Here is a 12,574-nt window from a genome sequence, read left to right on the forward strand (position 1 = left end):
CCTAAATTTCTCTTGGGAATAGATGAAAAAATTAAATTGAACTGGCAACGGTTTATAGAGTTCTGGAGTCTGATTCATTCATTCTAATGGTTAAAGTGGCGCCGAGAATATAAAGGTTGTACGCCGTTAACCTGGAGCTGTCGTTCTATTTTGGTCAATACGGTCAGGGTTTGAGCGATAAAGCTTTGAATTTAAGGAAAAAAAATGCGAGTTTTCTGCGCATAAATTTCTTTAATTTTTATTCACTCAATCTAATTTTCCAGTCAAAAGTAACCAAGAAACCTTTATAATTATGACAAAAAAGGATGAAAATATGAATTAGTGATCACCTCACTGATGGTAAATATGAATTAGTGTTATGGATTGGGCCCTGGAGAGTTGGAAAAGCTTCGATTGAAAGAAAGAGGGCGGGCGGCAAATTCGTCACGTTACGCAGAAAGAATCTCTCACAACTGAATTCTGTTCCTTTCCTCGGACAACTTTCCCGCGCTCTGGTTTGTTACAGCACTCTGCATTCTCCAATCTCCACTCCAGGTACGTGTGTCTATATATATATATAGAGCAAGTACAGTAGCTACGGAGGAGACTATCACCATTCTGCAATATCTTCTCTCTCTAGAAAACAAGCATGGCTGCAATCTCTCTGAAACAGAAACCTCTAGTCCTCGCCTTCGTCCTCTACCTCTCCATCTCCGCCACTGCCTCGGCCTTCACCTCCTCCGCTCCTTCGTTCCCGCCGTCCGTAAATCAACCAGAGCTCCTAACTTACCCAACCACTCTCATCGCTTCCATCCTCTCCACTCTCGGCTTCCAGGAACTTTCCTCCGCCGCCGTGGACGCCAATCTCTCTACCTCCACTCCGATCACCATCTTCGCACCTTCCGATTCCTCGCTTCTTACCTGTCCTTCGTGTTCTCTCCCTCTCCTTCTCCAGGAACACGCCGTTCCAGGCCTCTACCCCAATCATTTCCTCCGCAACTTAGCTTTTGGCACCAAGCTCGAAACCCTAGCCTCCGGACACTGCCTCACCATCACCTCCTCCGCCGCTCAAAATGTCTCTACCAGAGTTGTTTTCGTCAATGGAGTTGAGATCTCGGAGCCGGATCTCTTCAACAATGGCGTCTTCTTGATTCACGGCTTGCGAGGATTCGTCTCTCATCTCTCCCCGCTCTCTTGCAACGTCGAGCGCATGACTACTCTCTCGTTTCCGCAGCCGTCGCTTCACAAGTCGCCGCTGTCGTCCATCATGCGCCTTATGCTAAAAGACGCCATTATCAGGCTCCGTTTCGGTGGCTACAGCATTGTTTCTCTCGCGCTGAAAGTTAAGTTCGGAGAATTATCCGAACTGAAGTCCATGACTGTGTTTGCTCTAGACGATATCTCCATCTTTTCCGGCGCTGGATATGCCTACCTCCACCATTTCAGGTTCCATGTGGTGCCGAACAGGAGGCTGATGGCAGCGGATCTGTTGAGCTTGCAAGCCGCGACTACTTTGCCAACCATGGAGATTGGTCAAAACCTGGTGGTGACGGCTGCCGGCGGTGGAGGCCAGTTCTCTCCAGTGAAGATCAACTACGTGAAAGTCACCACCATGGATTTGCTGCATAACAGCAGGATTGTGGTTCATGCTGTGTCAACGGCGTTCCCCCGCATGCACCATCATCTGTCTCTCACGGACGGCGCTGCTGTTGAAGAGGCCTATCGTCCGCCGTGTGATATCTCCTTGGATGGTGGATTCTGTGATGTGGCAGCTCCTGTGCCAGCTGGCATTAGATCAAGGCCTGACATCATCGGCCGTTTGGATGATCGTGATGGTCTCTAGGTTCCCAACGGGAAAACACTAGTTACAACAATAAGCAGCAGCATGACTTGTACATTTTTTACTGTCATGATATACGATCAGCTAGCTAGAATTTCAAGCAGCTTCTTTGATGATCGTGTTGCAACTTGCAACAATGTTCTTATTCATTTCACCCGACTGTATGATGCTTTGGGAACATGAATGAACTAACTGATGATCATTTCGAGGGCGTCGTGTTCTTTTCCTTTTCCTTTTCATGACACAATCCACTACTCAAAATTCGTACAACTGAGATTATCCACAGATTACTAAATCATCCGTGCATTCAGAGTCTTCAACCGTAGGCAAGTAGTTTCAGATTGTAGTAACAAATTAGGTCCTGCTTCATGTGCATTCAGAAGAATAATTAATTATTTTAAGTTAACCAAGCTCCTAGTAGGGAGACGGAAAAAGCAATAACATCATCTGTCAAACTTATTTATAGGTGTAACTATAATGAGGGAAATTCTTTCGTCGCTGCAACGCCGCTACCCAGGTTCTCAAACAAGCTACAGCATTCCGCGCCAAGCCGGCACACCGTAGCTACAAACAAAACAATCCAGATGGGGAAGAATATCACATAATTAATTGATCCAGCTACGTACTCTGCCCAGATAATTGCGGTTATATGTAAATTGCCGAGAGGTGTCAAAATTGGTGCCATCATCCTCACCCCAAAACCCTGAACAAAATTACTATTTTCAAGTATATTAAAGCTAGCATATTCAGGACAAGTCTTGCGTCAAGAGCTCCAGTACCAAATGGCCGGGCTAGCCATGCCAGCTGGTATAATTAACAGCTGATTGTCTACTTGCTTCACCTATCTATCACAACTCTGCTTTGGCCGCAGTAATGAAATTAACATACTAGTGATAGATCGCAACTCTTCTTTGGCAGGCTGTAGTAATAGGATTAACACACACACACACACACATATATATATAGTACTAATAAGGAGATGCAACAATAATCGCGAGTGAGAACTGAGAAGGCAAAACTTATCTTACTACTACTGATATAGTACTGTAGGCTATTACTATTGCATGACGGATAATTGGATGACATCCCATATTCGGATCTACTATATGGATAACATCCCATGTAAGTAAGTACTAGTACTAATTTTCTTAGTCGGAGTACGAACTATGAAAAGTATAAATGCATGCTCGAGTCTGTAAGTATGGTATATGTGAGGAAGAAGGATGGCGTCCGCTTACCCGCAGTCGGAGGATGGCGTCCTTCAGCATGGGGCGCATGACGGACAAGTGCGGCGACGAGGGCTGAGGGAATGAAAGAGTGGTCGTTCGGTCGATGTCGCAAGACAGGGTAGAGAGGTGGGAGACGAAGCCGTCGAGGCCGTGGATAATGAGGACGCCGTTGTTGATGAGGTCGGGACCGGTGATCTCAACTCCGTTGACGAAGACCGCAGCTGCAGCATGGGGAGAGGAGGCATTGGTGGCGGTGAGGCAGTAGTTGGGGGCCAGGGTTTCGATCTTGGTGCCGAAGGCCAAGTTGCGGAGAAAGCGGAGAGTGTAGAGGCCGGGAACGGAGTACTGGAGGAGGAGGAGGATTTGGAGTTGGAGTTGCAGAGAGGCGGTGGGCATTGGCATTGTTGTGGATGAATGGGATTGAATTGTTGGATGATGCTTCTGGAGATTTTGCTTCGTTGAATTTTTATCAGCATGTACTAGCAGAGAAGAAGGAAAGGCTGATTCCACTTTGTTCCAAAAAATTCCATGGTCTGGTCTGAGAGATAGTAGTGAATAATTCATCATTAATTTGCAGTAGAGGGTTGGGCTCTGGTACTGCTTCAGAATTAAAAGATTGTGAGGATCAGTTCAGTAGTAACAAATTATTATGTATATAACAAGAGTGGCGATCCCTTGAGCTTGCTGCCACATCAATTTGTTCTGTAATTGTCTAATATTGGAAGAGTTTTTTGTTTGGCATAGAGAGATATCTGTCTCTCCAATCGATCAATTACTACTGTTATGCTGCTTAGGCTGAGATTTGACTTATCGAAACTTTTGTTATATTCTGCGGAGTAACTACTGATTCCCTTCTCCAACTGCTGATTTTAATAAAACTTAGAAGCCTCTCAGCTGCTTAGAGGGATTTTTTTTTTTTTTAGTTTCGCTGTATGAGCGGTCATTAAAGAGGTAATTATAAGCTATTCTGACGTGGCTCAACAAAAATGAGGAATTATTCTACTTAAGCGCGATTCATATCTTCTATAATAATAAAAATAAAGAGCCCCTCATTGTAGAGCCTCAATCACCAACCTGGGCTGGGCCAGTGATTCTTAAAAGAGTCCCCCCGGTCTCATGTCAATGTAATGACAGATTGGTTTTTGATGTTTGCAAAAATCTCGGGTCGGTGTTTTTACTGGGCTTCCTTTGTCTAGCCCGCTTACGAAGAAAAGATAGAAGAAGCCCAAACCCGAGTAGTAAGTAGTTGGGCATCCATTGCCTAATGTAGTACGTAGGCATAAAGCATTCTTTTACTTTTCTTAATCCAACACTGGTCGACCTTTCTCCCATCCCAAATGATAATCCTTGAACCGTCCGTGTCTCTTCTTCTGCTTCGTCTTTCTTTTTTTTTCTTTTTTTTTTTATATATATTTCTTCTTCTTCTGATAAAAGTGCTTTTTACGTGAACATCGGAGCTAGAATCTGAAGCTTGGTGATTTTCAACCCATAAAATTCTGCAGAAGTTGGAAATCTTCAAACTACAATAAAGAAAATAGGGCCACGTTAGTCTAACGTGACTAGAAGCTGTCTGTGTCAGGAGCACCTAACGGCTATAAAGCTTTAGTTAGTTTAATTGACACCTTAAAAAGTCTACTGCAGAATCCCATAGCTAATGACTCGATTTGACCTTCCATTGATATTTTAAATTGGGACGGTGTCGGGGGCTGTTCCGTTTTGGACCACAAATGATCGATCAGTCCATGCATATTGCATCGTATCAAAAAATGTCATGCTATTAGAATAGAGGATTGCTGCTAATCTCTAACACTTCTTACCATGTCCCCTGTGGAAAATTTTGCATCGCAGGCGGAAACTTTGCTTGCTGTTTTTAATTGGTCTGCAGGCATGTCTGTCAGCTTGCTTTGGCAAGTCTAACTCTCGAGAACAGATGCATTTGAAGTATCCAAGAAATTGTTTAATTTGGATCGTTATGATGAAGATAATGATCGTTTTATTATTATCATCGATTGGTGAAATCATATATTATCGTGTTCAGTTATTCTCATGTGGAGCTCGCAACCATGATCCGGATCAATTTCCACGTTATATTCAGACACGCTACTGTTTTTTAAAACTAAACCGAATGCACTGCTCTCTTGATCCTGCAGTGACAGATTCTTTCTTTTTTTTGTTTCCCCCTGGCAGAATGATCAACTATCGGCTCATTTCAGTGAAAAAGATTCTTTCTAATATTCTAGATGTGCGAGTTGAAGACAGAAACAGAAAAGAAGTTGTTTACCAAAAATAAAATAATTCCCTGAGAAAAGTTGTGCACGGATCAGCTAAAGAGACTGCGAAGTTGGTGGTGTTGGAATTGAGAGGAGGGCTAAGGATGCGGGCGTTGTTCTGAATAATAATTCAAAAAAGGAGCCTAACTTTTGTGGGCATGGGCATACCTGGAGCGGGAAGTTGCCTTTCCATTGCATTCTCTTCATAAAAGCGAAGGACGCCAATACTCAATCATATTCAAGTCAAAAGTAAGATAGCATTCCTCTCAAACAAACTGAAACAGGGTTAGCTGTGATTCACTATGAACCTCTTGTAGTTGCATGCATTGGACAATTGTTATGAGATTTTTAGACAGCGCAAATGGAATGAAAAGCCCACCTCAAATAAAGGTCACTTCACGTCAAGCATTCCTTTTGCTTTCAATTTGACCTTTGCCTTTCAGCCCTTTTAAGGTGACTCTAAAATACAGCCTTTATTTAGCCCTTTCTTTTTTTTTTGTAGCCCAGAACCAGTAGTGATTTTTCCATGCATTTCCGTTTATGTCTCCGTATGAGTTTTTTTATTTTGCTCTAATGTCAGCAGCAAGAAATTGACACATTTCACCGTTAATTGCCTATGCTCAAATTCTTTTAGTAACTGGTATGCAATCTTTTGTCTATCTATCTTGTCCTCTCCAAGATGCTGACTAATGGCAACCGACATTTTTTTTGGGGGGGGGGGGGGGGGGGGGGGGGGGGGGGGGGGGCGGGGGGCGGGGTTAATTAGTGCCAACTAACATATGTGATATGACTGAGTCAGAGTTTGGTTGATTTTTGCTCCGTCATAGTCTTGGAATGGGCAGACGAGCGCTTACCGAGCTCTAAATGTACTGTAGAAGAGCACGAGCAAGAAGACACAAAGCAAATCAGGTTTGTTGGATTATACAGTAAAACAAATAAAGGAAAAAGCCGAAAAGGGTGCCAGATACTGAGTTCCCCTTTTCAACTTTTTTCATGTTGGATAATGTTCTTCTTCAATCTTCACCCTTCTTCTTTATTCCTTTTTCCCCACCTTTTATAAAGTGTGATTAGTGAACATTATAACTTGAATTTCACGCATTACTCATATTATGTCATAATCAAGTTTGACGAGAGCCAAAATGGGAGGCTGTAAGATTGCAGACTACCATGGTCCCAATGTCTCCTACAGGTCTTTTTAATATGTAGTAATAATGGCACTACTGCAATAAACTCGCTGTTTATTGTCATCGAGTCCCTTTTGTAAGGAGGAGAGGGCATGAGAAAATCTTGTTGGTGCTCTAAAATATTTGGATGCCCAAATCTACAGTCTTGACTTTTGTCAATCTGAAGTCGCCAACTAATTTGCTTCTTTTAATGCAGAAAAGCTCGCCATTGCAAAGGCCACCAACAAAGGTGGGTGTCACTTTCTAAGACAAGGGACTAGTCAAAACAGTCTTCCTTTCCAGCACTGCAAACTGCATATATCTTACAAACACATACCTGCACAACATGCATATTCTTTAGCAGTGTAATTCTACCACACGTGACGATCCCTTTTTGTTTGAAATAGGAAAAATAGAGTTGAACCCATAATGCCAATTGAAAAGTAGATTTTGATTCAGCATTCCAAGTAACAAGTCTGGTGAGTGACAAGTCTCCCTCCTTCCATCACGATTCTGTGATCTGCTTCTCATAGGCAGAGGGAGCAGCTCTTTTGTTGTTACCATTTAATGTTTCTTGGAGTTTTTCTTCAACCTGGTCTTGTTTCTGTTTTTGCAGATGCCAATTTCTGTTGGATATACTTGCAGCATTTATTGCCGCTGTTTGAGAAGAATTTGACAAGTGGGGTCAGAAAGCCACTATTTGAGCGCGTTGATATTGTGCATGATTCTTGTTAAAAGTGATTAGAGCTAAATGGGGCTTGATACTTCATATCACAAGCGCTCAAAGAGGTAGCATTCTTTATTCCTCTGCTGCAATGTGTTTTCTCCATTATGCTTTCTGTTTAAATTGTTTCCCTTTTCTTTTTGAGGAATGATCTGCAATGCATACCTGCCAAAGTAATTCCTGGATTATCATACTCGTTCACAACTAGAATTGATTTATTTCAAATTTAAGTTTTCCTAGGATTGCTTGTATAATCTTCTGACAGGGTTTCTGACTTGTTCCTTGCTCTGTTTCAACTTAGAAGACACTCGTTCAAAGAAATTTTTAGTTTCATTGCTAGATGGTATAAACTACTTCCAAGTAGCAGAGCAAGTTTTACTGCCCCCTTTGTTCTTGCCGGAAAGAAAATTTAGCATGAATCGGAAGAAGGCGGAACAGATTATCTTAGACTTTGCCTGACATTTGAGGGAAAATCAGTTGACTACATTATATCCCGATCACTGGAAAACTTTTTGATGTTGTCTAATCTGCACGAACATATGTACCAACTAAACATAAGCTACCTTATTGTTGCTGCATTGAGGAAGGCTATCCACAACTTAATATTGTTGCTTCTCTAATTCTGCAGTGACTACTCTGGTAATATCTTTGAGGAAGAGAAATTCAGTAATCTCCTGAAGTCTTCATATCTTTCTGAGATGGTATAAATCAACTCACTAGATCTTCTATCTCATTTCACACCCAGTGCTAATTATTTGCGTCTTTTCATGTCAAACGTTGATCTCTCATAGGACATGGGGCAGCTGAAGAGTAGTATTGAACCCAAGAAGAGGCCCTTGACTGATTCCATGGTTCAAAATACATTGAAGGAAGAGGTTCAATTGGATTTATTTTCTCATGCATGTCTTGAGATTTCAGTGATTAACTTCGGCTGTATTACTGCTGTCATCCTTATTTCTTTGTTGCTTGCTCAATGATTTTGCAATTTAAAAATTTTAAGGCTATGTAACTTGAATAGCCTTAGGAATCTAAAATCTTCATAGAGTTTGGGCATATTTGAGAAAAACAAAGCATGAGCTGAAAAAAGGTTTTCTCAGGTAGAGCGGTGAAGATACGAGCATAGAGTTTTGTGTTCCTATCATAATTATTATGCTACCAAAGAATAAATTAGGCAGAGGAAGAGGGAAAAAAAAAAAGTAGCTAACATGTTCATCTCTCTCTCTCTCTCTCTCTGCTGGTAAGGGTATCTGCAGGGTTGTTTTCTTCCGTGTTTTTGCTGTAATACTTTCTTCCAACTTCTTGCAGATTTTAGAGCTTCAAAAACAACTTGAGAACCAGTTTGCAATGCGCCAAGCACTACAAAGGGCATTGTGTCACAAACCTTTCTTGCATGATTCCTCATTAGAAAACTCCATTTCCAAGGTTGTTCTTTCTCATTTTGTATTCATCTCTTTCAGAAGGTTCTTTGTCATTTGCAGCTCAAAATGACCATCTCATTGGGTTAAGAAGCAACTGGCCAGACTTTGCTTCATAAAATCACTAGAAAGTCCTCATCATGTTGTGTTCGCCATTTCATTCTTCAGCCTGGATTGCATAGACAAAGGCATAAAGGATATTACAGATACCGGCAATTTTGTCTTCTCCTTCATTTCACTGGACAATCCGTCACTCCTTTCCACTGTTATTGAAATAATACCTGGGTTATAGAAGCTTACAAAATAGGAAAATCAGATGCTATTTACGAAGAAATGGTAACAAAAAAGGAAAAAAAAAAGAGATATAACAGATCATAAACGAATTGAGCTCCATTTTGTACTTCATGAAGTTATACAGCTCTTGCTATTTAGATGGAGTGTCTATGATCCATATTTTGGTTTATGTTGTTCAAGTTACTGAATTCTCTCCAGACCAACAAATTGACCGTATTTGCTTTCAGCCAGCTAAGGACCTTATAAAAGACATTGCCACTTTGGAGTTGGAGGTTGTCTACCTGGAAAAGTATCTTCTTTCCATGTACAGGAAAACTTTTGCAAAAAGGTTGATTCCCTCATCTATGACTAGAGAAAAGCCAAATCAAAATTCACCTCCCAAGGAACAGGTCTCTTCAGAATTTCCTCAGAATGACAGTTCAGAGGATTCACCTACCAATGCTGAACATTTGATGCCACCTGGAGGTTCATCAGCTAGTCCACTTAATGACAGTTTGGGATCTCAGATACTTGAAGATTATAGTATTCACCGCAGCCACTCATCACTATCTCATCGGTCAGCAGTTGGTGTGAAAACTTCTCCTTCGCTGGGACCACTGGCAGTAGAAGAAGCTGTGGAATCATACCATTCATTACCTTTATTTATGCTGGAGGTGAGTAAAGATGAATCAATTCATGTTTATATCGTATCTATGAGTTATCTGTGAAGTAGACCTACCAATTTCACTTACCGCTTATCCACTATTATTAGTTTTATCGTTATTTACAAATGTCTTGTAAAGTTATACCCAAAAAGAATTTAAATTAGGGCAATGCTTTAACCTGATATATGTGGGAAGACATGTAACAAGGCCATTTGGTGTCGCCTCTGAGGTAAGTGGAGTTTTTGTTTGCAACTATCTTCTATGTATACTCATAAAACTTTTCATGCATTTCCATGGTTCAATCTAGTTTATAAGGCCATCTTTTTCCCTTTATTTTATGGGTTTTTGCCCCCCATTTTAATATATAGATTGCAGTTCCATCAATCTCTTGTACCTTGGCGGCTTGGCCTGATTACTTGAGGCAATAAATTTTTAAGCTTGATGTAAAGTAGAAGTAATTTTTATGTATTGATGTCCAATTTAAATAATGTTGGCAACCCAATGTCACCAGAGGGCTCAGGGAAGTTCAAATGTTAGTCTGCCAGAGCATCTCGTCCCCAGTGTGCAGGATCGTGCTTGGGGAAGTCCAAATAGAATTTCCGAGGAGATGATTAAATGCATTTCAGCAATATGTTGTAAACTTGCTGACCCTCCTTTGAACAATTATGGTTTCCCTTCATCCCCTGGATCAATTTCATCATCTAGAAGTTCTCCACGGGATCAGAATCATAATTGGAGCCAACATTGCAGTGAAAGTTCATTATTCAATTCATGGTTGGACAACTCATTCCGTATTGAATCACCTAAAGAATTTAGCTTTCCTTTTCAAACCGTGGCTGAAATTCATGGGATCTGCAGAGATCAGAAAAGCTTGAATAAAGTCGAGGATATGATACAGAAATTTAGGTAAACACTTTTGCTTCTGAGTGATTCAGCTCTCTAGTTTACACCAACCTTTCCCCAAAATAAGTGGGAGATATAGCATCTTCAAGTCACCATCAACTTGATGGGTACTAGTATTTTGTTGATGGTATCAGTGAGCCTGAAAGATATTTTTTGCTTCCCTGCAGGTCTCTTATTTCGTTTTTAGAGTTCGTTGACCCAAAGAAAATGAAGCATGAAGAGAAGCTAGCTTTTTGGATAAATGTCCACAATGCTCTAGTGATGCATGTAACTATTACTTCACAAACCTGTGATTCCAAGATATTACTTCCGTCATATTTACTTGATAGTTTATACATATAAATTAACTTCTTGAAATAAACGTCACAGGCCTATTTGGTTTATGGCATTCCAAGAAGCAATATTAAGAGAATGTCTTTGCTTCTCAAGGTAAAGAAGTCTGTTTGGAGACTTTGATTATGAGTGCTCCATATGATTTGTCACAGTAGCATTTTCCTTTCTCACCAATAAGCAATTCTCTTGTTTCATTAATTGAGACTTTGTCTGTGATCCAGGCTGCATATAACATCGGTGGTCATACTGTGAGTGTGGACATGATACAGAGCTCTATTTTGGGATGTCGATTACCTCGTCCAGGACAAGTACATTTCTTTGCTACAACCTCTTTTGGAGATGAGACTCTTTTGACTGATCATGCCTAAAATCTGTGAAATTGCCTCTATAAAAGCTACTTGTGTTGAGAGTCTATAAACATCTCCCCCTTCCAGCCAAACTGTACAAAGACAGAAGACACACTAGTTTTATTCTGCTATTGCTAAAGCTCCAATGAGTACTAACTAGTTATGAAAATTTACAAATACTAGACTTTTGGATACACAGTGGTCTCAAGCAATTACATTCTCACCTGCAGTGGCTGCAGTCATTGTTCTTTTCGCCAGCGAAGTACAGGGCAGGAGATACCTGTAAATTATTTGCAACTGGGCACCCAGAACCACGTCTATATTTCGCACTTTGTTCAGGAAGCCATTCTGATCCAATGGTAAGCCCATATATATATCCTTCATTCCTTAGGCTGCAAAAGACAGCAATGTAAAGTTCAAAGATCCACGTGCTCGGCTGTAAGCTAAATTGATGACTTTGATGAATCCTAAACGCAGTTTCTTGCGCTGTAATGGGCCGTGTAGATAGACGATATAATAACACCAGCAAAGATGAAAATCCATGCATGCATACATAGATATGAAATTTTCTGAATATTGTCAGTTCGCTTCCATGATTTGCTGATATTATATATACATCTCAGCTTCGGGTTTATACACCCAGGAGAGTCTTCCAGGAGCTTGAAGTGGCAAAAGAAGAATACATTCAGACCAACTTGAGGACACAAAAAGATCTGAAGCTGCTGTTGCCCAAGAGAGTGGATTCTTTTGTAAAGGAGTTAGATTTGTGTCCGTCTGGTTTTGCAGAGCTAATCGAGCATGCTTTGCCAGGTTTCTTGAGGGAAAAATTTCAGCAGCCTCAGCAAGGAAAATTTTGGAAGAAAATTGTGTGGGTACCTCATGACTTCACCTTCCGCTATTTGATTGCGGATGAATTGGTTAACTAAAATTGCCCTGTAGTTTAATATGGGACTTTGTGAATGAACATTTGTTGTATCGTTTTCCATGTTGTCCATGTATACACCATACTACGTAGTTGGTAGGACGAGGGCTTTGAATAGAAGATGACTCAGAATCTCGAAACTGGAGACAGGCATGCCCCAAGTAAAAATCAAAATAATACATCAGCGAGAGTATAATTTTAGGAAAGGCGCCACAACAAGCTAAAGGATGGAAAAAAAAAACTGAAAGGGATAATATTAGAAAACCTCCGCTGATACTTCTCATAATATCATTTCGTACCTTTAAAGTTTTAAAAATATCACTTATTTTATCCAATTTTTTCCTAATATCATTTAGCACTTCTGAAACGTTACAAAAATAGTAATAGTGCCTTAATAGGACTGCAATAAAACCCACAAAAGCCCCCCTCGGTTAGCTCGGGTGACCTGTGTAGCCTCTTTAAGTGAGACAGGTCTGGGGTTCGACTAGGCCTGTCAACGGGTCGGGTCCGG

General features: G+C 40.9%; 2 protein-coding genes across 4 annotated transcripts; both read left to right on the forward strand.

The window, feature by feature from the left end:
* Positions 1-90: 90 nt before the first annotated feature.
* Positions 91-2,039, forward strand: LOC113723997 (fasciclin-like arabinogalactan protein 21). Its single transcript, XM_072074704.1, has one exon. It carries the CDS (start codon positions 629-631, stop codon positions 1,820-1,822), a length of 1,194 nt encoding a protein of 397 aa, XP_071930805.1. The 5' UTR covers positions 91-628; the 3' UTR covers positions 1,823-2,039.
* A 4,455-nt stretch (positions 2,040-6,494) lies between these two features.
* Positions 6,495-12,126, forward strand: LOC113726361 (uncharacterized). Of its 3 annotated transcripts, XM_072074706.1 has the most exons (13): positions 6,495-6,731; positions 6,889-6,960; positions 7,098-7,270; positions 7,834-7,906; positions 7,997-8,080; positions 8,511-8,627; positions 9,142-9,567; positions 10,070-10,464; positions 10,629-10,728; positions 10,831-10,890; positions 11,016-11,102; positions 11,372-11,500; positions 11,765-12,126. In XM_072074706.1, exons 3-13 carry the CDS (start codon positions 7,233-7,235, stop codon positions 12,065-12,067), a joined length of 1,812 nt encoding a protein of 603 aa, XP_071930807.1. In that variant the 5' UTR covers positions 6,495-6,731; positions 6,889-6,960; positions 7,098-7,232; the 3' UTR covers positions 12,068-12,126. The 3 variants fall into 3 exon arrangements, with proteins under 3 accessions (XP_071930807.1, XP_071930806.1, XP_071930808.1); XM_072074705.1 differs by lacking the exon at positions 6,495-6,731 and having other exon boundaries at positions 6,834-6,960; XM_072074707.1 differs by lacking the exons at positions 6,495-6,731; positions 8,511-8,627 and having other exon boundaries at positions 6,834-6,960.
* Positions 12,127-12,574: the final 448 nt, after the last annotated feature.

Source organism: Coffea arabica, chromosome 2c (genome assembly GCF_036785885.1).
Source record: "Coffea arabica cultivar ET-39 chromosome 2c, Coffea Arabica ET-39 HiFi, whole genome shotgun sequence".
Taxonomy (NCBI): domain Eukaryota; kingdom Viridiplantae; phylum Streptophyta; class Magnoliopsida; order Gentianales; family Rubiaceae; genus Coffea; species Coffea arabica.